The following is a 24,974-nucleotide window of genomic DNA, read 5'->3' as shown; positions in this document are numbered from 1 at the left end:
AATACGAGGGCTCCAAGCCTCTGCTCCCAATAGCGTGCGAGGGGGGCGGGACTACCCGCCGTAACCGCCAATGGCTGACCGGCTAGGTGAGCGAGCGCGGCCAACAGTGTCGGGAGGCGGGGCTAGCGAGCTGCCGTTGCCGTCTGGCGCAGGAGGTAACGGGTGTGAGGAGTGTGGTTTTGTAGTGGAGCCGCCACCGCCATCATGAGCTATTCAGGTGAGCGTCGGGGGCCGGGTGAGCGGGGGGAGAGAGGGCGGCCGCCTGTCGGGCGTGAGGGTGGGGGGCCGGGTTCCTCCCACCCACCGCGAGTGGGCCAAAGGGAGCGCAGGGCCCGGCCCTATGTCAACATCTCGGGGGGTGGGGTCAGCAGCGCTGCCTTTCCCTTCTCTCCTGGCAACGCTGTGGTGACCCCCGTTCCCCGCGGGGGTGGGTTGCTGAGGTGTTTGCCAGGCGTCGTTTTCCCGTTGCTCCCGCCAAATAAAGAAATGGCGCGTGGGGGGCGGGGAGGTTCTTGGACGGTTTCAGGCTGTGCGCGCAGGGTGCGCCGCCCTCCTCAGCCGCCCGCCCCTCGTGCGAATGTGCGGAGGGGATTCGGGGAAAGGTGAATGTCAGCATTGCTCCTCTGCGCCCGCCGCCTCAGAATCGGGGTGGGAGGGAAGGAAGGAGGGATGGATCTTTGCGTCTCTGCCGTCTTTGCACACGCGCACCCCACTGCTTGGTATCTGCGAGCGGTTATAATAGGAGTGGGTGTGGGAAGGTGGCGCAGGAAGGAAAAAAAAGGGGGGGAACCTTCCCCCGTGTCCGATCGGTTATGGCTTCCCTTGGAATAACTGCCATTGTTTCCCCCCTGAACCACCAACTAACACTCTTTGGGATTTAGAAAGGCTATTAGCCAAAGAGGAGTTGCTTTCTAAATAAAATAAAAAGGCGAACGTGGCATGTCCACTTGAATCCTAGCTGCCCGCTGTTCGTTTAGGTTTATGCATGCGCGATGTTATACGGTTATCTGAACTTGCGGTGTCAACATTTGCCTTTCTAGCCCTTTGGTTATGTAAGTGTGGAACCAAATCTATTTCATAAAATAAGAGGTAGGCTCTTCATTATCAGTATGGTTGCCCAGCTACAGATGGAATTATGTGCAATTAAAATAGTCTGGCACCTGTGCCCCAGTGCGTGTTAGTGCATACTTAAGACAAACCTGACTGATTTTTGTCAGAAAACTAAAAAAACCCTCATTTTTGTCTGAAAACTTAATAAAGCAGACCCAGACAGTTTGCTGGCTGCTTTGGACCGCTTTGGGGCACTTAGAAGTGATATAAATTCTTCCATAGATCACTTGCTAAGTCCCATATGTGACAGCCATGCAGGTGGTATTCATTCCCTCAGCATGTACCATGGTCAATATTTTTCTCAGTCGTTAATATTTTTATCAAAGGTAAAGGTAAAAATAGAGTATAGACTTCTCTCTTAAAGGTAGTTCCTTAACCCTTACTACCCACATAAGATAGTAGCTTCTCCCAGTTCTCACCTGAGATCTTTCCTTTCTCCTCCCAGCCTCTCACTTTGGGAGACCAACATTTCCCTGATCAATATTTTTCTAACTAACCTCAATTAGTCATATTTTTTGCTTCAAATGTTTGAGTAGGGACTTGATACTGGAATGTGAGAAGCATGGGTTCTGTTCAGCTGCATGTCTGGAGTTCTATTTGCACAATGGGACTTCCTCTCCCTCCACATCTTCAAAATCTACTCTGGAGCATCCTCTGGAGGAGATTCTGAGGGTGGGGGGATTGCAGGGACGAGGGGGGGAAAGTTCTGGTGTGCAAGCAGAGGTCTGCTGTGCTAGTGAAGTAGCAGTACTGGAAATACTGTAATACTATATTTCTGTGAAGTTTTGACACATTATCTTTGTTCTGAAGTAAAGATACTTTAGATTTTAATGATATGCCTAATTTGATGATTATCTGAGGAGTTAATCACTCCTGTTTTGATTTCAAATGGGTTATGATAGTTAAATGGAAAATTTTATTAGTGAGCAAGGTGCCGGGCTTAATTTGCACCAGGAATACAAACGGGTGAAAGCATATGTAGTGTGCTTCTCACTGTGAACAGAGTGCTCCTGAGTAAAAGCAGTCATCCCCTTAAGATTGTGGGCAAAAATGCTGAGCCACAATCACATCCATCCATCAAGTATGTATACAAGTTACTTGTACTGATTCTGTATTATAGGAGTTGTATTCTGTGTCCGCTAAAAGTTCTTGTGCCTCACAATATTGCTGTGTCTTCTGGAGAAGCGCAGGTCCTTTAAGGTCTAATTCATCTTTCAGTAAATATATTTTTGATTAATTATACAAATCCAGTTGCTCAGAATTGGTGTGTTTTTCATCTTTAGTAAAAGGACTGTGTGCTAGGTTTCAGAGGACTACTGTTCTGGTACTAGTTGAACCTCTTTATAGGAGATTGTAGCAGTGATACATGCTTTACAGCTAGCCGTTGTAGCTCTTTGCTCCTTGTGGACTTTGATTCCTTTTAGAAGGGTAGTGTTGGAGTTAAAAGGCCTTCAGTAGAGTTCTGAATTAGTACCTAAATAGTAGTTATTGCTGCTTCAAGGTCAGTGCATTGTCATTTATAGTCTTGGTTTATGGAGAAGAGGGTGTCTGTTTATGTGCTCCTTCACACCTTCTGTGGGAATTCCCAATTATCCCCTTTTACCATGGTTCACTGTTATGTGATTGTTAGTGATTCTGCTAATGGATGTTCCAAGGAAATAATGCTTAGGCGCTCCCTTAGTAACAGTTACACAAAATAAATGAGGGTAGAGAAGGGATGATGTGTGAGATGGGAGAGACAAGGAGCATGTGATCCTGTGGCCTACTCCTGATCTCTAAACTATAGTTGTATGTTACATATATACTGGCCTACAAATGATTACTCACTCCCTAATATTCCAAGCCTAATGTAAATTAGCAATAATCTTTTTCTTATTTACTTCTGGTCAGAGTGCTTTGAAATGGAGATTTCACTGGATGCAGTTGAACTTGTAATCCTTATGCTATTGATTTAAACAGGATTGATTCATGACATTATCATTGAGCCTATTTTTGTCTGTGCAGTAGTCCCCACCATTCGGGCAGGTGAAGAAGGTCTGAAGGGGATATTGATATATATTTCCAGCAATGTCCTTATGAATGCTAAGTAATTCTGTCTGAGCCGTACTTTTATCAGACTACAATAAAGTAATTAAAAACAATTATCCTAGTGTTGTGCCAGTTTGAGAATTTTCATGCACATGTGTTTGCAGGGCAGCGGCTGAAGAAGGAGCCAAAAGGGGTTTCTTGTGTGTGTGATTCTTGTGGCTGATTAGCTGCTTTCCCTGGTCAAAGGTCAGAGGGGGCAGGGTTTCTGTTGAGGCAGGTGATTAGCTGTGGGAGGAGCTTATCAGTGTTTGCAGGGCAGCGACGCGCGCCTATCGGCGCACGCAGTTTGAACCATCTTTTAGATTTAGGGGAGCTAGTCTCAAGCCCAACGACACATTCTCAAGATGGAGGGGGAGGGAACAGCTGCAGTCGCCTGCGGTTCCTGCGCAATGTTTGCCATCTTGCCAAAGGTTGCAGGCAGCTTTACGTGCAGCAATTGCATGTTGATTGCCCTCCTAAAAGACAAAGTCCAGCAACTGGAGGAACGTGTAGCTACGCTCCAAAGAATTAGAGAGCTGGAGCTCTTCTTGGAAGCAACAGAGCACACCGTCTCCACCAAGGAGGAGACAGGGGACTCCCCTGAGAAGGAGGCTAGTTCACCAACACAGGAGCCTGATATGTGGAGAAACGTGACTCAAAGAAGTAGGAGGCCCAGGGTTCGCTCTGATTGTCTAGAAATACACAATCGCTTTGAGGTCCTCTCCCCTAGCATGGAAGACGAGGAGCAGACTCCATTTGAGGATCTCTCCCTCATTACAGTCGATCACGTATATGAAGATGAGCAGCAAAGTCAGTCCTCAGGGAATGTGCAGGCGACCTTGGAACGGACCGCTCACGGAAGAACCCTGACCAAACCTAAGAGAAGGCGTGTAGTGGTGATAGGGGATTCCCTACTGAGGGGAACAGAAGCAGTGATCTGTGGGCCTGACAAGATGTCTCGGGAAGTGTGCTGTCTCCCCGGGGCTAAGATCCAAGATGTAACTGAACGACTGCAAGGAATCATAAAACCCACTGACAAATACCCCTTCCTCTTGGTTCATGTGGGAACCAATGACACTGCAAGCAATAGCCTCCAGAAGATCAAAAGAGACTACGAGGCTCTGGGCAGGAAATTGAAGCAATTAAATGCACAAATCGTCATCTCATCTGTCCTCCCAGTTGAACGACGTGGCCCAGGGAGAGAGAGGAAAATAGTGGAAGTAAACAGCTGGCTTCGCAAATGGTGTAAACAGGAACGGTTTGGATTCTTAGATCACGGACTGCAGTTTCTTGAGGATGGACTTCTGGCAAGCGATGGGCTGCACCTCACAACGGTTGGGAGGAATGTTTTTGCCAAAAAACTAAGAAACCTCATCAGGAGGGCTTTAAACTGACTAATGTGGGGGAGGGAGACAGTGCTCCTGAAGGTAGGAGTCTATTAATTGATGAAGATGATCATCCAAATGTCATAGACCAAATGGAGCAAACAGCAAGCAGACCTAGTGGTGGGAGGAAAAAATCCTTAAATAAGAGACACGGGGGAATGACTAATGGACTTCAATGTCTGTACACTAATGCACAAAGCATGGGAAATAAACAAGATGAGCTTGAACTCTTGGTACAGCAAACTAAATATGACATAATAGGCATCACTGAAACCTGGTGGGATAAGTCCCACGATTGGAATGTAAAAATGGAGGGATACAATCTATTTCAGAGAAACAGACCAGACAAGAAAGGAGGAGGAGTGGCTTTATATGTCAGGGATGTGTATACCTGTGAAGAGATCCAAGATTTAGAACCTCAAAGCCAAAGTGAGAGCATTTGGGTCAAAATTAAGGGAGAGAAGAATAATAGTGACCTCATTGTGGGAGTTTACTATAGATCCCCAAGCCAAACGGAGGACATAGATGATGCCTTCCTGGAACAGATGGCCAAGCATGCAAAAGGAAGGGAGATAGTAGTAATGGGGGACTTCAATTACCCAGATATTTGTTGGATGTCAAACTCAGCCAAGAGCATAAGGTCAAACAGATTCCTCACTGGCCTTGCAGACAACTTCATTGTCCAGAAAGTGGGAGAAGCAACAAGAGGAACAGCCATTTTAGATCTGGTCCTAACCAATGTCGATGACCTGGTTAATGGGGTAGAAGTGGAAGGATCATTAGGCGCAAGTGATCATGCTCTTCTGAAGTTTACTATACAACGGAAAGGAGCAGCCAAGCATACTAGGACTCAATTTCTTGACTTTAAGAAAGCCGACTTCATAAAACTTAGGGAAGTGCTGGGTGAGATCCCATGGACAGTAATACTAAAAGGAAAGGGAGTTCATGATGGCTGGGAGTTTGTTAAGAGGGAGATAGTAAAAGCACAACTTCAGGCAATACCAATGAGACGGAAACATGGAAGGTGCCTAAAGAAGCCAGGGTGGCTATCTAAAGAACTTTTAACTGAGTTAAGATTAAAAAAGGATGTGTACAAAAAATGGAAAAGGGGGGAAACCACCAAAGAGGAATTCAAACAAATAGCCAGCACGTGTAGACACAAAGTCAGAAAAGCTAAAGCACAGAATGAACTCAGGCTTGCTAGAGAGGTTAAAAGCAACAAAAAAGGCTTCTATGGGTATGTTCGTAGCAAAAGGAAGAACAAAGAAACAGTGGGGTCACTCAGAGGAGAAGATGGTGAAATGCAAACAGGGGACACAGAAAGGGCTGAACTCCTCAATGCCTTCTTTGCCTCAGTCTTCTCCGATAAAGAAAACAATGCCCGACCTGAAGAATTTGGAGGAAATGATTCAGCAGAGGAAACACAGCCCAGAATAACTAAGGAGATAGTACAAGAATACTTGGCTAGTTTAGATGTATTCAAGTCTCCAGGGCCAGATGAACTGCATCCAAGAGTATTAAAAGAACTGGCAGATGTGATCTCAGAACCACTGGCAGTCCTCTTTGAGAATTCCTGGAGAACAGGCGAAGTCCCGGCAGACTGGAGGAGGGCAAATGTTGTCCCTATTTTCAAAAAGGGGAAAAGAGAGGACCCAAATAATTACCGCCCAGTCAGTCTAACATCAATACCAGGGAAGATTCTGGAGCAGATCATTAAGCAAACAATCTGTGAGCACCTAGAAAGGAATGCTGTGATCACCAATAGTCAGCATGGATTTCTGAAAAATAAGTCATGTCAGACTAACCTGATCTCATTTTTTGACAGAATTACAAGCCTGGTAGATGAAGGGAACGCAGTGGATGTAGTCTACCTTGATTTCAGCAAGGCATTTGACAAGGTGCCCCATGATATTCTTGTAAAGAAGCTGGTAAAATGCGGTCTTGACTATGCTACCACTCAGTGGATTTGTAACTGGCTGACTGACCGGACCCAAAGGGTGCTCATCAATGGTTCCTCTTCATCCTGGAGAAGAGTGACTAGTGGGGTGCCACAGGGTTCTGTCTTGGGCCCGGTCTTATTCAACATCTTTATCAACGACTTGGATGATGGACTCAAGGGCATCCTGATCAAATTTGCAGATGACACCAAACTGGGAGGGGTGGCTAACACCCCAGAAGACAGGATCACACTTCAAAACGACCTTGACAGATTAGAGAACTGGGCCAAAACAAACAAGATGAATTTTAACAGGGAGAAATGTAAAGTATTGCACTTGGGTAAAAAAAATGAGAGGCACAAATACAAGATGGGTGACACCTGGCTTGAGAGCAGTACATGTGAAAAGGATCTAGGAGTCTTGGTTGACCACAAACTTAACATGAGCCAACAGTGTGACGCAGCAGCTAAAAAAGCCAATGCAATTCTGGGCTGCATCAATAGGAGTATAGCATCTAGATCAAGGGAAGTTATAGTGCCACTGTATTCTGCTCTGGTCAGACCGCACCTGGAGTACTGTGTCCAGTTCTGGGCACCACAGTTCAAGAAGGACACTGACAAACTAGAACGTGTACAGAGGAGGGCAACCAAAATGGTCAAAGGCCTGGAAACGATGCCTTATGAGGAACAGCTAAGGGAGCTGGGCATGTTTAGCCTGGAGAAGAGGAGGTTAAGGGGTGATATGATAGCCATGTTCAAATATATAAAAGGATGTCACATGGAGGAGGGAGAAAGGTTGTTTTCTGCTGCTCCAGAGAAGCGGACACGGAGCAATGGATCCAAACTACAAGAAAGAAGATTCCACCTAAACATTAGGAAGAACTTCCTGACAGTAAGAGCTGTTCGACAGTGGAATTTGCTGCCAAGGAGTGTGGTGGAGTCTCCTTCTTTGGAGGTCTTTAAGCAGAGGCTTGACAACCATATGTCAGGAGTGCTCTGATGGTGTTTCCTGCTTGGCAGGGGGTTGGACTCGATGACCCTTGTGGTCTCTTCCAACTCTATGATTCTATGATTCTATGATTCTATGAGTATATGTATGCTGTAGAGTGTGTAAGAGATTCATGACAGAAATGAAAGAGAAACTTTTAGATAAAGTTGGAATACTGAGGGCAATGTTGACAGGAGGCTGAGGGATGAAAAATGTGCATTTGAAATGGCTTAAACAACCTTTTATTAATTGATAGCTTTTAAATTTAATAAACTATAAATTGAAAAATGAGATGCCATAGGTTACTAGTGGGATATATTCACAAGATGTTGCAGGCTGATAGGTCTCAATAGCTTTGTAATGTTTTTGCTGTGTATTGCTAAGGTATACAAACTTTGTTTGGATGCTTCTTGAACCTTCAGAAGTCCTAGATTCTTAGGATTCTGCTATCTCAACATACCACACCATCTTTTCCTACCTCCCTCCCCCCCCCCATGCTGTCTTTAAACATAGCCTGGGATTTCCTTTGAGTGGCAGTGCTTGCCATAGTTGTTCAAGTCTGTGTAACTCAAAGTTAGCCTATCGTTATTAGCAACAAGAGTACACACCAGATGAAAGGGTTCTACAAAATAATATTGTAGACTGCAGGTTAGACCATGGGCAGTGCAGATAGCACATTCCATCTGTCCACAGATCAAAAAAAGTCAATTAAAGCTGTCAAATGAAATGAAGTTAGGTCAATTTTTGTTAAACTTTTTTCTTGTGATTTAACTGTCATTCAATGAATATTCATGCCAGATCTGCTTAGTATTTTGAATAGTACTTTGGATAGATTGATAATAACCTTATAACTAACACGATTTTTTACCTCTGGGGGTATCTTCTTTCTAGGTTATGGAAACTGGAACTCTGGCACAAATAGAGGCAAGTACCATAAAATCTTAATTGCCCATATGCATAACAGTTAAATCAAAAAGTAAATTCAGAACTAATGTAGAAATGTAACGGTTTTCACAGTTTTGGTGTATTTCCTCCTTTTAATATCTTCTGGCACTCATGCTCCTTTTATCCATCAATATTGTTAAGTCAGAGTTTATGTTACACTTGCTGGCCCTGTCAGTGAGACTACTGCAGATTCTTACTTATGGCTGATATTTGATCATCTGTATGTTTAATTTGGGCATTAATTTATCTCCTTCCACCTCCCACGTGCTAATAATCATATTCATGTTAACTCAGAAATAGCCCAATTACTTCATTGAGATTTATCACAAGAAATGTGCATAGCATTATAGCCGAATTCCACTTGCTTGCTAGCTCTTTTCCAAATGTTCAAAGAATAACAAAGCATCATGAACTTTCAAGGGAAGTTCAGCTGCAATACTATATAAAGTTTGGGGGGAGTACGCCCCACTAAATTAAATGAGATTACTTCCGAATAACCATATTTAGGATCTCACTGTTAAGCTAGAATTGTATAAACAGCAGTAATTCAACCCCTTGGAACAGAACGGGACGATTTCCAGTAAACATGTATAGGATGCAGTGTTAGTTTCAAATTATGAAGTGTGGGTATGGAGACAGTAAGAATGGAGTATATAAATCATGGAAGGCATTCTGGGGATCCAGTTCTGCATTGTATTCTGCAGTCCAATTATTATTGTAAATGGCTTTGGGATGCCTGATGGGAAGCAATTCATAAATGAAATAAATTATAAGTGGTCAGTACTATTAGCTTGAATAACTTTATTTTACTGGATGTGATGAATTTTCATTTCCACCCTTAATCAGTTTTAGTTCTAAATTTGTGTCCTTACAGTATTGTGTGAACATGAAATATGGTGTCTTGCAATTAGGTTCTCTTCTTATTGACGCTGTTGTGCCACTTGCTAGAATTTTTAAAGTGATTTTAGAATATTTTATTGGCTATCCACAAATTCAGCAGATTTCTTATGTAAATGAATAATTGTAGATGCTGGGGTAGGTGCTGAGTGTCTCTCCTGAAAACTCCCCCCCCCCCCCAGTCCTAAAGAGAGATGGATCATTATCCAAGTTAAGATGTGCTGTTCATGGAGGCTGCCACCTTGGGCCCCTCTATCAATCAGGATATACCTGCCGGTATTGTTAATGGTGCTATAATTGGAGGTAATACCAATGCTGTAGCAGCTGAGCCCTTTTGCAGATGAGATAAAAATGAAAGTTGACTTTAGCAGGAAATTTGCTATGTACTTTTTCCATAGGTAAGAAGATTAATATTTGGTAGGAGTTACAGAAAATGTTTGTCCAGACATTTTAGACACAGCTATATCCTGAAGAGGAGCATTCTTGACAGTGATAATCTTGCATTAGATGCTTATGTATGACAGGCAATCTATGCTTACCAAAAAATTCAGTGACTGCTTCTCATTTCAGGTTACGAGGACTATAATTATGGATATGGATACAGTCAGGATAACTCTGGCAATTATGGGTACGGTATGGCCACTTCAAACTCTTGGGATATGCCTAATTCAGATACAGACATGAACTATAACGCATCCACTGGCACCAGTGCTGATGTAATAACAAAATTTAACAAGCGCTTAGATATGGTGTCTCATCTAGAAACTGACACGATGCAAGGAGGACATTATGGCTCAGGTGGAGACAGGTGAGTGTAGAGACAAAGGTGAAAAGGTTCAGTAATAGTTATAGATCAGGGCAGTTTCTGAAAGACATGTTGATCTAATGTGTTGTTGCCGAAGAGCTGTTCCCTTTGTTCTCCGACTGATAGTATTGCTCTTTGCTTCATATCTTTGCTGTTGCTTACAGAGCTGGGGGGTGGGGAGGAGACAGAATTAGCCAAGTTGTACTTCCTCTGCCTTAGCTTTGAAAATAAGGTGCTTGTACAGTGGTACCTCGGGTTACAGACGTTTCAGGTTACAGACTCCGCTAACCCAGAAATAGTACCTCAGGTTAAGAACTTTGCTTCAGGATGAGAATGTAAATTGCACTGTGGCGGCAGCAGGAGGCCCCATTAGCTAAAGTGGTACCTCAGGTTAAGAACAGTTTCAGGTTAAGAACAGACCTCCAGAACAGATTAAGTTCTTAACCTGAGGTACCACTGTACACATCTTTTAGTGAGAAAAGTTTGTTAATACTGTAACAGTTGATAAATTAATTGTAATGAGATATTCTGAAAGAATACCAGGTTTTAACAACCTCATTTAGTTTTGGTTAGGTCACTAATTTCACAGAGTGTATGTCAGGTACTATCAACATTAATGGGATATGTGTTTAGCTGGTTACCATAACTTAAGTTTCTCTTAAGATTTTGCTCCAGCCAACTGAAACAGAAAATAAGTAAATAGAGAATTCTGTAGAATCTTTCCTCAGTACATTTCTCATCCTTAGAAGTCATTAATAAATTGCTTAAGTTATTGTTCATACATAAGGAAGTTTACTTTGGATTGTTGAAGTGACTAGTGCTTATTGCTGTTAAGCTGGATATATGGTATAAAAAGATGTCAGAAGTATTTGCTTCACATTTATACCTGAGATTTTAACAGTTTTAGAGACATTGATTCCCGGACATTTGGTGCACTTTACTAGAATGGCTAGATTTAGGGTTTTATTGGTTGACAGTCCTGTTTCATGGATGCATTTCTAGAGGTCAGGTGAATGAACTATGTCTAAATAAATTGTATGTGTCATTCCCTCTGGAAAAGGTGTCAAGGGGCCACTGTTATAACCTGTTTTGTGTACATTCATGCAGCTTAGTGGAATCAAAGCATAGTAGTTTAACTGTAATGGGTAAATTATGCATAGCATTCTGTATTGCTTTTCTCTGTGTTGTCACTGTTTGTTTACCAGGTTCTAAAAGTAGCTTACAGTATCATAGAGCATGTTAATATTTTTTATTTTAAAATACCTTCACTTCTCCTTAATATCTTACTGATATTGTGTCAGTTTTTAATTTATGACATTTTCATAAAAATAGAAGATGCAGGAGATTTACAGAAATCTTTAAGGGATTACATAGTATCAAATGTGGTTTTGGTAGTGTGTGCTCTCTATTTGCACTCATTAAAACAGCATCTCTTGCCTAAGAAAGGTAATTGTTATAGATAGTTTTGCCAAATAGTATTTCTGTGTTTAAACTACAGATTTCATGTGCTGGAAGAGTATAAAAGTTTAATCTCCCCTCTGCAGATACTGACTCAGGTTGTCAGGCTCTGCTGAAGTTGCAACCCTGTGCACATTTGGAAGCCAGTGTGATGCATCTCCCTATTTTCAGTTCTATCATACTAGGTGAATATTAACCCAGCACTGTTAATTCTCACTTGAGAGCCTAGGTGAGCATTAGAGACTAAATAGCAGGAATTTGAAATAGATTTATATTTTGGAAAACAATTTCATAGAAGGCTCAGCTACAACAGTGAGTAGTGCTATGATATAAATTGGCACAAGAGCTTTGGGTTGATAGATGGAATATTTGAGCTTACCCTGATAGCTTTTAGAATGACACTTTTTGTTCAAAGTTAGTTTTTAAAGTCTCCTCCTCAGCCATTGTTTCCTTTCCATGTCCTTGCTTTCAGATCCTTGATACAAAGCTTGACCTTTGATTTTTGCACTTGTGCCCAGTACTGGTTTATTAAGTGCAACATGACTTTGTTTTGGTCTGCCATAGCAATTGAAACAACATGCTTTCAGGAATAATGTGGATTTTGGCATTCAACTGCATCTTTGTCTCAGAGCCTCTGTACTGTTTTACATGCATAGTATGTAGCTTAAATTTAAAGTTCTTCTGCAGCATATGGAACATTCTTGTGAAATTGTGCTGGTTCAAAGCTCTCCTTTATAGAAACAAGTCAACTTGTTTGTCTCAGCCACTCATTATAGTGAGCATAGAAAATGGAATTGTAAGCTGTACTCACATATTTTGCCTGCACTGAGCTTTCCTGCAAGCAAAATGTCATGTATAAGCATCTCTTAGTATATAGATGATTTCTGCTTTCTTTTCTTCTTACTAAAACCACTTTATTTTCCAAACTGCTAATAATTTGTGGGAATCGACCTTGCATCCAGTGACTTCACTTGTTTTGCATAGCTGAACACCTGAAGTGATTGGAGTGTGAAACCAGTAAAAGGGAAAAATTAAGAATTTGTATGACTCCCCCAAATTGAAGATATGTTTGTCAATCTGATCAGAGTGCTATGCTCTTTCTATGATTGACTGAGGCTAAACAGAACAAGAATTCTATGTAGCCTTATGTTGATTGCCCCCTCTATGTCCTTCCCCACTGCTATAATGCCCAAGAGAATAATTCTCATACTGAGTTAAAACCTCAGTTGAGCTTTGTTATTACCTTGACTCTAGAACACTTATGAGAGGTTGTTTCCTTTAATGTGACCTGTTTTACTGCCATTTTTGGCAGACACTTTAACATGGTGCTCTATATGCTACTGATTAGATTCCTTGCTTGCTGTGCAATTCTTGCAGGTATGATACATATGAGTCCTACGACTCAAGGCCTTCACTAAACGACCGTGATCTGTACAGATCCGGCTATGATTACAGTGAAGCTGAACATGACACCGACAATGCCTATGAAGGCCACTATGACAACTCCTATGGGAACCGCAGGGACCAGTACCACAACAGAGCACGTGACAACTTTGGCCACCGGGGTCAGAACTGGGCCAGAGACAGGCGAAATAACAGACCCATGGCTTCTGCATATTCTGGGCGCATGGGCGGACAGTGGAATGAACCGCCAGTGCCAATGGGAGGACGGGGCCATGGCCCCAATAGGCCCCCATCCCTTTTCTCCCACAAACTATTCCCTGAATACAACATGTTCCAGGGAATGCGAAGTTTCTCTGGCAACATGCGCTTTGGAGGAGGCGGCATGAAACAACGAATGAGGAGAAACTGGAAAATGTGGGATTCAGATTTTAAAGTAAGTACCTATGTGATCTTCTCCCACCTGTTTTCTGCCCCATTTTTAGGGACATTGCCCAGCAGGAGAACTGCCTAGAACTGAGTGCAAAGGAGTCTGTTTTGTAATTTAAACTGTTTTATTATAGGGAACATTTTTCTTCTCTGTCTCTTACATCTGCTTGGCACATCTTTATTTTAAGCTGTTCTTTAGGAATCTCATTGTCTTCAGTATGCTGCCTTAACACCAAAAAGATTAATCACTGGATTTTAGTCATATCTAGGAAGTGTGACCTGGGATTCATTTGTTTGTTTCTTATAAAATAGGTCAGGTCTTAGGTGTGCATGTCTGTACCTGTTGAAATGAGTTTTCTTGAGTGTAGAGAACTTAAAATGTGAATGAATGAACATTTCTTGGTTGGTGATAAGAGAACTTTTAGACTGTGCATGTGAGTAAAAACAGTCTTTTCTTTCATTTCATAGAAAAAAAGAATAAAGAATGAGCCTACTGCTAATAAACGAAAACAGGCTAACAGTTCTGATGAGCCTGACAGTAAGGCAGCAAAAACTGATGGCTCTGACAACTCTGACTCTGATAATGGTAAGAGCAAGTCACTGAAGCCTCCTGCCTTGTCTTCTTTTCATTGCACCTTAGTTTGCCAATATTGAAACATTAAAAAAATAAAATTAAAAACTTTATTTAAACTGTAAGAAACCAATGATTACAGGAATATAATATAAAAGTAAGCTTCACATCATACTTTAGTTGTTCAGAAAAAGGGTGCATCAAGACAACCAGATTTCCCTCATCAGTGCAGGCAGACAACTTTGTGCACCAGTACTAAGAGTATAAGAAATAAAGTCCTTCCATATAGCATATAATTTTCAGGGTCTTCTGAGCCATTAGAGACCTTTAAATAGTGGGTAATCTCTGAAATTGCTGTTTGTCCTCATACATTTGTATCAAATGGTGTTTTTCACCATTGTGTTATTAAGATTCTGATTGCAGGTCTTTTGAGCATGAATTACAGAAGCAGCCATCCTAGAGATTTAACTGAGAAACTTGGTGGGGCCATTACAATAACACTTTCACATATATTGGACTCTCCCTATAAATGTTAGTCCAAAATTTAGAAACCAGTGGGCATTCCCACCAGAGATGAATAAAGGTACCTCTGCCCCCCCCAAGCGATCTGGAAAGAGTCCAGATATTCTAGAAATCTGTATCAGTGTCCGATGCCATGTATGCTATTTTTTATTAATGTTCATTAAAACAAAACTTTTTGTGAAATATTTCAGGCTTGCAACCCTATACCCACTTACCAGGGAGCAAATATAATTGAACTCAGTAGAACTTGCTTCTGATAAGTCATATATAGGGTTGCACTGTTACAGTCATTTTATAGTCTGTATAGTTACTTGATATGTTGTTCTTTTCAGAAGAGGGCCCTGAAGGAGAAGCTACTGAGAAGGGTTCTAAAAATGTGAGTCTGAATTTAGTTTTGCTTCAAAGTTTTATAATCCCAGTGTCTTATTCATATATGATAGGAACAAGAGTTACAAATGATGTCCTGCCATGCTTGCCTTTCTGTTTAGGGAGAGACCATGTACAGTTCCTTTTTTCTGTTGTTCAGAGACCAGAGGCTAGTGTGACTAGGTGATGAATGAATGTTTAAAGAACAAAGCTGACTCAAGGCACTGGTGCCCGAGGTGAACACAAGCTCATTCCCCAGCCTCACTACAATAAGTAGTATAATAATTTAAATTGTTGATAATTGCCTCTCCTTTAATGATTCTCATGATATATAGACTGGGGTAACTCATTCACTTTGCTTTGTGTCAGGTCTGACACTGAGAAGACATACTTGGTGTTTTTTCAGTTATTTATTGAAGATTTAATGTATAGATCTGTACATCTGCTTCCAAATAATTACTAACATAATCTATTATGTTGTGCTCAGATATAGGATGGACAGAAAGTGTTAGTGTACAAGTAGAGAGTGAACCGTATACGGATTGCATTGCTGGCTATTCATTGTAGGTGATTGGGATTGTGGCAGCTGACTCTGCTCCCATCTGATGTTAGTGCATGTTAAAGTTGGGTTTTATGTACATATAGCTCAATATATGTAGGTCTGATTTTTGTAAATTGTGTTCCCCAAATGTGAGAGATCAGATCTGGCCTACATGCATAAGGCCCCCTACTGTAATATGGCATTCCTTGCACTGGTGTCAGGCAGATGTAGTGATAGGATGGATGCAGCAAAAGGGGGTAAGGCCAGCTGACAATTCCCCACCTTTTAGCTATGTTTGTGTATGGCTAAGAACTTAAGAAGGCATAGAACAGGAGTGGCCCTCCAGATATTGATGGACTACAACTTACATCATCTCTGACCATTAGCCATGTGACCTGGGACTGCTGGGATTTAAAGTGCAACAACGTTAGAAGAGCCAAAGGTTCCTTACCTCTGGCTTAGAGTTTGAGCATAGAGTTATAGTTTGATCAGCGCAGAACTGAGCAGAGTCCTATTTCAGTCCATACTATCCAAATGTAGTTAGTGTCAATTTTCAAATTTTAATTGCAGATCTTATGATTTTGAGAGGTTTCTTAAAACATGAAATTCTTAAACAAATTCTGATGCAGCTACGGGTTTTTTCATTGCTCATCGTTGCAGAGAATTTAAAGGATACTCACAATCACAGCCTACTATATTGGTGTTTCTAGCAAATGGTAATTTTGTACTGTGGTTATGAACAGTGGCTGTTTATTGTCTAAGCCCCAAAGCATCTTGGTAGCTAGCAGCACTCCTGATTACTTGATGTAAAGGTAATTTCTACATGTGTTGTTACCTTGCCTGTAAGCAAGTGCAGCTCTATGCTTCAGTGTTTTTAATTACATTTTAGGAGGGAGAGGGAGAAGGAGGTGAAGATGAGGAAAGAAAAGGAGACTCTGAGAAAGGTAAGTTCCAATGTACATGCATTAGGGTACTTCAGGTGATTGTTATTTTTTGGGACAAGATGTGTGGAATATTGTGCAATTTATTTCTGGGAACTTGGTGTATAGAATAATCAAATCACTGTTTGTATCCTTTGAATAATTTGGTGTACTTATTAATTTCTTTTTTTCTTTTTCATTTTTATTTTCCTTTTATATTTATATTTTTCTTGTTTTGTATTTTTTCATTTTAGTTTTGAATATTTGGATGTAATGTTTAATATATGCTTTCTTTGTAATTTTTAAAAATGCAATAAAGATTTAAAAAAAAGATGTGTGGAATATTGCAGGAGATACGCATTATTGTATTAGAGCCATTTTATAAACCATTGATAAATTCCAAGTTTCAGTTTTTACATGTTGGTTCAGAACTAACCTAGCAAGTATTCCCTAATAATACATGTATCTTGAGCACTACACAATTAGTTAAATTTACAATGATCAAAATATTCAGGTAGAAGAGTTTTACAATGTGATAATGTTAATTCTAGCAATTCCCTAGACTATTTTTGGAGGTAGGCTATAACTGTTTTGAGCTAGTTTCCAGTACCAATATGGCTATGCCTTCAGCATGCACAGCAGATCACTTCCAGGCAGTGAAATTATTCAGAAATAATTGCTCCCAGAAGCAATAAAAATCTGCCAGTTGGCTATGCTGAGTATTGTTACACATCATCCTAATCTCCGAGTGGTGCAAGATTATAGAAGTCCAGGCATTTACCCAGTGTTTGTGTTTCCCTTGGAAATGAGGCACAGCAAAGACTGTGGTTTCTTGGATATATGGTTTATTTACATAGGTATACAAACTGAGCCTATGGTAAGCGCTTATAGCACTACAAGATGTACCCGCTTCATCCCACAGTCTTAGATGCCAGCAGAAATCAGCCATGGCCCTCTGTCACCCTGCTCCAGTTTGGTGCCTTTAACAGACTGCCACCTTTTCCCTCACATCATTCCCAGCTGCAATCCTATACCACTACTCTCCTTCCAACCCTGGCCTTTGTCCTGCAAGCTAGCTATGACTTGAAGGAGAGGCTTACACCCATTAGTCCTCCAGCACAGAGTACAGTCATACCTTGAGTTACAGCCACTTCAGGTTGCGTTTTTTTGGGTTGCAGACCGCCGAAACCCGGAAGTAGCGGAACGGGTTACTTCCGGTTTCGGCAGTCACACATGCGCACCGAATTGCAACCCACGCGTGCACAGATGCAGGTTGCGAACGTGCATCCCGCACGGATCATGTTCGCAACCCGAGCGTCCACTGTATTTGCTTTGTTAATCGTCCATTACCTTCCTTTTGTTTTCCTTGATGGCTCTTTTCTGAGGTTTTTTCCTGAACTTGAAACTGGTTTGGCCTGTACTACAACCTTTTGCTAAATCCAGTGTTTGGCACCCATGTGCTAGAACCGGGGTCCAGGAACCCCACAAACTCATAATATAGAAGGAGGGGTTGCTGGTTTGTTTCTATTCTTATTTTTTATTATATTTTTGTGCTGTTGATGCTGTAATTCTATTTTGTGGACAGCACTGAGATCTATGAGTATAGAGCAGTATACAAATGTAATAAAAAAGAATAATATAAGCAGCAACACTTATACCTGGAATGACCTGAAGTGAATTCTTCTGTGTGGGATCAAGCTCAGAGTTCGTCTAAACTGTAACTCACACTTTATCCTTTATCCAATGACCAGGCAGATTCCTATTTAATATGTAGTACTTTCCAATTAACCTGTGAGGCAAACTAAATGTTTTTCTTCTCATATAAACCATCACTGAACAATTGGTTTTGTGTATCCCACAGTTGTGTCTCCCAACAATTATATTTGTCTTAAAACTTTAAGTAGCAATTGTGCTTCCAAGTCTGATTAAACTCCAGGAAACTAGCACTTTGTGAATTATTTTATGTATTCATTTAGAAAATTTACAGACTATTTTTTTTTATAAAAAAAACGATTCAAGTGGTGTACAGATAAGTTATGGTATGGCCTCTTCATTGAAGGTAGATTAGGAACCTGGAGCCCAATCTTACCCAGGAGTTCAGTAAGGTCCATGAGTAGATATTCTTTAAAAATACACTGATCTTATTCATGTAGGAGCTATGACCATTCAAGAAGAGATCAGTCAAATCAAGCGCAAATTGCAAGCTGGTAAGAAAACTCAAGAGAGGCAAAAAAAGAGGTATCGTGATCGGATGGTGGAAAGGTAAGTCCAACAAGTTGTTGGAGGTTGATGTTTCATGTTGTACTTTCAAAAGTCTTTCAAAGGTATTATAACATTTTAAAACAAGCAATTCTCTGTTTAAATAATAATAATAAGCCAATGCCCTTCCAGTGCTCTACATCACAGTTGTACTGAAGTTCTGTGCAGTCTTGGGGATTGCTGGTAGGGTTAGAACAAGAAGTTGGAGGGCTGATGGTGTCACGTATTCACCAACAACAGTTTCAGGATACATGGTCTATAAAGAGTTCAATTGGGAATAAGACAGCAGTGTTGCTTATTCAAGCACACCTAGTGTATTGTAGTTCTTTGCTATAGAAACTATATCAGCTTGACTACATAAAGGAAACTGGAAGTTTTCAAATTACTGCTGTGCAGATAAAAATAATTTTCTTTATTTGATATGTCTTAACAGGATTCAGTTTGTATGTTCATTGTGCAAGTATCGCACTTTCTATGAGGATGAGATGACCAACCATTTGGAGAGCAAATTCCACAAGGAACATTTTGCATTTGTTGGAACCAAGCTGCCCCAGCAAACAGCTGACTTCCTCCAGGTGGGCTTTTTTTTCCCTTTGAGCATTCCATTTTCCTTTAGATATTAACATGCAAAGCTAGATGTGGCACTTTGCTTCATTTTCACCAATCCCTCCTTGTCATTTGGTTTTTAATTATTTCAAGTGGGGCAAAAAATGTACTTTTGGATGACTGTCAGAGTAGAAAACATCAGCATCTCTCAGTTTATCTGTGCTGCTCTTGCATTTTTCAGTACACAACACAACCACACCATTACCTTAGTTCTTGCTTTTGAGAGAGATGGGGGAAAGGAAAGGAAGGCATAGCTTTGATTGTACTGTATAGTGATCCTAGCATGTTGTGCATTGGGCCAGGCCAGTATGGTATTATGCACTATTGAGTATTCATAAGCTTTTCTGCAATGCAGGAGTATGTTGCTAATAAAACAAAGAAGACAGAAGAACGCCGTAAAGCAATTGAAGATATTAATGCAGTTATACAACAGATCTACAAAGACCAAGATCTTACCCAGGGTAGGTGTCTTAAAATTCAGCTAAAAAGCAATACATACTGTTGTTTTCTTGGGTAAAAATATTCAGTTTTCATTCAGAAAAATAGGATAGAGAATAGGAAGCAATTCCGTAATGTTCTGTGTGAGAGAAAGATATCCCTAAATTAACTTTGCTATTAGCTGAGATGGATATTGAATTCCCCCCCTCCCCGCATTTTGTTCCTTTGGTACAGTCGAGGGGGCTGTTTATGTGTGCAAAACAGTCATTGTGTGTACGGTAGGATAGGTATTTTTTTAGAGAGAGAATTTCCCCCACTGCCCCTGAGGAATGGAAGTCTGTTATTTCACCCTCCTTGCAGCCTTCAAATGAGGACTAGACCATGTGAAAAATGAAGATTTTAGCTGTAGTTTATTAATTTTCAGCTTTGTATTCTTGTTATTAAGAAGCACACCTAGACACTCAGTTGTGGTACCCATAACCTAGGTTTAAGGTGCCATTTAGCTCCTAGTTTTCATATCTCAGTTTCTAACACTGGTTACTGAACTACAGTGCTCATCATCCCTCACCATTGACATGGTTGATGGGGCTTATAGGAGTTTGTGTTCCCACAGCAGATGGCCATGGGTTTTCCATATGCGCTCTACAGTCTGTAATATTATGACTTCTTTAACTTTTCTCAGACATAGGTATGGAACATTTTGTAAAAAAGGTGGAGGCTGCTCACTGTGTTGCTTGTGACCTCTTCATTCCGATGCAGTATGGAATAATCCAGAAACATCTGAAATCCCTTGATCATAACCACAACCGTAGAGTAAGTGGATTTGTTGAATTAGCTGTTCACCACAAAAACGCACTGAAGAAGCTTGAACAATCACTACATCATTCAACTTTATAATGGCAAAAGCAGATGAAGACTAAAGCAATTGAATAATTTAGGGGCTTTAATGCTTATTTTAACATAAAAATACTTTAAAGAGCATGCTTAAGAGACTATAGTATCTATTTTAAATATATATATCAATATAGTATAGCTACTCTCCTGGCAGTAACATAGCCATTAATGGCATCCCATTATTTCCAAGCAGTTCTTTGACTGCAAATGTAGCTCCTGCTTGGTTTTGTTAAAACAACACACACACCAAAAACCTGCTTCATTAAATTTTTTAAGAATTTGAGTTGCAAATTCACTACCCTTAAGCTAAAGAACTTTAAAAGTGCATTGGCCAATAAAATTTTTATGTAGACTTTTTGATCTGTTTTGTTAAACGCTAACTTATGAAAGAGAGATGTGTATATCTTGCTTCACACAGTGGACATAGGTTGTGGAATCAGTTGATCGCTGCAGCTCAGTACATGTCTCTTTCTTTTGTGCTACCCAGTGTTTACTGGGAGAGGTGTGGTGCACATGCCACAAACAGACTTACACTGCCAAATATAAATTTGCCCTTAGATGTTTGGTTGGATATTAAGGTTCAGAATTAACAGTGGATAGGGTCCGGTGAATTGACAGGTGAGAAAGCAGTTTTTTTCCTTCTCAGCTTCCACAGTCTAAGTCTAGAGTGGGGAATCTTTTTGGCTCCACAGGCCTGATCATTCTCAGGATCTGCCTTGCACACCAAATTTGACCTGTCAAAATCAATTTTGCTTGGGAAGTAGGAGGAGGTTTGTGAGTCTCCTTCCCACATTAAATAGTTCCTGATGAAAATGTGTGAAACGTTACTGTATTTTGGAAGGTCTGTCTTGGTATAAAAAATAATGAAAAGTAGATACATTTTGTGCAGACCATTTATTTATGTATTTTGTCTTCTAGGCTATGATGGAACAGTCAAAAAAATCATCATTAGTAGTTGCAAGAAGTATTCTTAACAATAAACTTATCAGCAAGAAATTGGAGCGATATCTGAAGGTAAAACGTATACACATAAGAACGGCCCACAGAGGGGTTATGGGCAGAATCCAAAGTGGCATGAGCGAACTTCATGCTTGCACTGTATAACTTATTTCCTTCTACCTGCAGCCACCATGCATTCCTGAAATCTGCTCCAGAGGGTACCCTATCCCTCCAATGTAAATTTTGAGGGTGCATGGAGGGCTTCAGGGAAGAAGTGTGTGAGGTGAAGTCTGTTCCACTCACACACATGTTGGATACAACTTTCCCCCCCCCCAACTTAAAAAGAGCCATATTGCTATGTTAACAATGGAAAAGCTTTTATTTTCTAATATTAACTGAGTTTTAATGTACTTTCTGCTAACCTCCATTTTCTCTCTCTGCTTCATAGTGCACCCTCTCTTCTCTGTGCCTTACTTATAAGGGCACTCTCAGTTTCTAAGTCTTAACTTCTCTCTGCAGACCTCTGAACCCATTCCTTTTTCCATTTCCCCATCTGTACGTGTCTGCACCTCCAACTTCTTAACTTCCCTATGTTTTCTTACTAGAGTGGTACCTCTAGTTACGGACTGATCCATTCCGGGGTGCCGTTCACACCCCGAAAAGTCTGCAACTAGAGCGCCGCAATAGAGCACTTCTGTGCACGCACGAGACGCGCAGAGCGCTTCTACGCATGGCGAAACCCGGAAGTATACACTTCCAGGTTTGCCGCGTTCGTATCCTGAAAAAATGCAACCAGAGACTGACGTAACAAGAGGTACAACTGTATGCAGTTCTCTGCATCTTACAGTGTGTTTTTTTCTGTTTGCACCCAGTTTCTGTATACACTTTAAAAATCACCTCTCTCTTGTTTTGCTTTCTTTCCTATTGTGTTCCCCCTCAAAATACTTTATTGAGAGTGGCAGCAGTAGCCCCAGGAAATCCACCCTAGCGAAGGGTCCACAGATGCAGGTGGACCATGCAGCATGCTTAGTACGCTGCAGCAGGCGTGAAAGACATATCTGAATCCAGGAAGAGGAAGTGTTACATAGGCATTTCTCATTTCCAGTCCAATTTGGAAGGGTTTCAGTAGGCATTATATGTTCTTGTAAAGATGTGGGAAAGGGCCACAAATGATGGGATGTGGAATTTCCCCAAGTAGCTGCAAATAGAAGGGAGGAGACCACAATCAGTCTGTGAACTGGGCATTGGGCACACCTAGACTTTACTCTATGGAGAGTTTTAACACCTTTTGCAAAATGAACAGTAATTGCTGTGTAAATTGCAAGGTATTTTTTTAACACTCTATAAATTGATATGTACCCACCCAATGGAGTGGGATGACTTTTTAAATTTCTGTCACATTCTGGAGGTTAAAAGAAATGAGTTTGCCTGTATAATGGAGAACACATTCTTGTTTTCAGAAAGATTATTGAGACACTTGTTGGTTGAAATGCCATAGTCCTCCCAAAAATGATCAGGGATCTTTCACTTGTATCAGAGACTTGATTAGTGAAAGAAAAGGAATGAAAGTGTCCTGTTTTCTTGTTACTTTTGTATTTTATTTTCTTCAGGTTCTGTAGTTTAAAGCATACCAAAAATAAATAAATTAGTGCAATAGTCAAGGCCTTAAAATAATTTTCATGTGATGGCCCCACTCAACAACAGAAACTTGCTTACCCAGCTATATATTGTAGACTGCTCAGTTCCTTAAAGTGTGTGGTGTTTCATGCTGGGTGTCAGGTGGCTCTGATTTGTTTTGCAGGGGGAGAATCCCTTCACAGATGATCCTGAAGAGAAAGAGGAACATGAGGAAGGTGAGGCAGGAACAAGTGGAAATATGGAGGAGGGAGCAGCTGAAGGTGAAGAAAACAAGGTTGAAGAAGAAACCAAAGGTGGAGACAATCAGGCTGAGGAAGACGTAGTTGAAGAAGGTACTGCAGAAAACAAAGGAAATGATGATGAAGAACCACCGCCAGGACAAATGGAAGAGCAGAATTTGAACACATCCCAGGAATCATTTGCTGCTGAGCAGGAGCAAGAATATGATGAAGAAGAAGAAAAAGAAGAAAGAAAAGGATTCATACCTTCAGAGGATGTGGAACCACCTGATGAGTGAACTTGCACAGAAGGTTGAAGCGTTTTGAGACTCTGCATTAAAACTTTTTAAACCATAACTGTATTTGTGACACTACATGGCACGCAGCTTTGTTTCTCATTGACTACATTTTCACCTAGTTACAGCACTTGAAAGCCTTTATCTGTAAAGTGTTTTTGGAAATAGCTTTTTTTAACCAAATCTTCATTGTATTAGCTAGGTTTTGTGCAGTACAATTTTTAGGTGGCTTTATACTAGGAAAATACCCCCCTCCCTCCTTTTTGAGTAAATAACTCAAAACCAAATTGTGTTAATTGGCTTCCAACTTTGGGGGGAGGTAATTGTCCTCTAATTTTCTCCCCCCTCCCCCTTTAACTTTGTATATAGTTGAAGATGTTTTTGTTCCCTAGCCAGCCGTGTCTGGATATGTCAATAGCAGAATTCTGGGTTTTAAATTCTGCACGATCGGAGTAACTTCCATGCAACTGTAGCATTCTTCTACTCTACCTTTTTACTTTTAATATGCAGAAGTAATACTTGGGGGTCAGCACAATAGTTTTTCCAGTGCTTTTATTTAAGGATGAATTCTTCCAGTGGATTGAGATAATATTAGGATTACCTGTACATGTGGGTTTTTGGAAAAAGCAGCCACATGAAGGATGTGCAGGAAGCCTCAAAAAGGGATAAATACATCCCAGCACATTCGTAAAAGGCAATTCAGCATTGCTCCTTTTGAGTTTTGTCCTGATGTTGTTTAGGGGACATCATTTATGCTGCTTGCCTTAGATTGCTATTCTGTAAATGAAGGCTATGGTAGCCCATATGAAAGATGAAGAGTGTTACAGAAACATTAAATATTCCCTTCAATGCAGTTCTTTGGCAGTTGTCTCATTCTAAATCATCCTGCAATCTCAGCAATGTACTACTGCTTGTGTGTGTGTGTGTGTGTGTGTGTGTGTGGATACGTGTGTGCTTTTTTACTACAACCCAAGGTTTATTTTGGTTACACTCTGCCCCATGAAGCAATAGTGCTACAACTACTACTTCTCTTGTTCATCCTTCATTTATTATCGTGTGTTTCTCTTCAAGTACATGTGTGCTTCCTACAGTGAAAATCAAGTAGTGGACTGGACAAGGTTTTATGATCCTTTGTTTCTGCTTTCCTGCTATATCAAAGGAAAAGGGTGAGTGAAGTAATTGTTGCACCACAGGATGCAGGCCTTGCTGCCATACACCACTCCTGCTACCTTAAGCCTTTGAAACACCTAGCATCTGGAGCTATATGGAAATAAATATTGCGAGTAAATTGCAAAAGTCATTACATTTAAACAACAGAAATAGAAATGTTGAAGGAGGCTTCAGA

At 40.8% G+C, this 24,974-nt stretch overlaps 1 protein-coding gene and 1 long non-coding RNA gene across 2 annotated transcripts; one reads left to right on the top strand and one right to left on the bottom strand.

The window, feature by feature from the left end:
* Window positions 1-70: 70 nt before the first annotated feature.
* On the top strand, window positions 71-24,482 carry AKAP8L (A-kinase anchoring protein 8 like; the record flags this gene model as incomplete). Its single annotated transcript, XM_083429676.1, is given in 14 exon segments — window positions 71-179; window positions 182-217; window positions 8,378-8,410; window positions 9,899-10,136; window positions 12,969-13,428; window positions 13,890-14,007; window positions 14,847-14,890; window positions 16,311-16,365; window positions 18,495-18,603; window positions 19,034-19,175; window positions 19,562-19,667; window positions 20,327-20,457; window positions 21,457-21,552; window positions 23,279-24,482. Coding segments are annotated over 14 exon segments (2,031 nt in total). The 3' UTR covers window positions 23,633-24,482.
* LOC310672483 lies at window positions 16,171-23,590 on the bottom strand. Its single transcript, XR_014508615.1, has 2 exons — window positions 20,098-23,590; window positions 16,171-19,997 (listed from the first exon to the last, which is right to left on the bottom strand). It is a non-coding gene; the product is annotated as an uncharacterized lncRNA (long non-coding RNA).
* Window positions 24,483-24,974: the final 492 nt, after the last annotated feature.

Source organism: Podarcis tiliguerta (assembly GCF_965153285.1).
Source record: "Podarcis tiliguerta genome assembly, chromosome: 2".
NCBI lineage: Eukaryota > Metazoa > Chordata > Lepidosauria > Squamata > Lacertidae > Podarcis > Podarcis tiliguerta.
The sequence above is the reverse complement of the archived record's forward strand: the minus strand, read 5'-3'. Positions and strand labels throughout refer to the sequence as shown.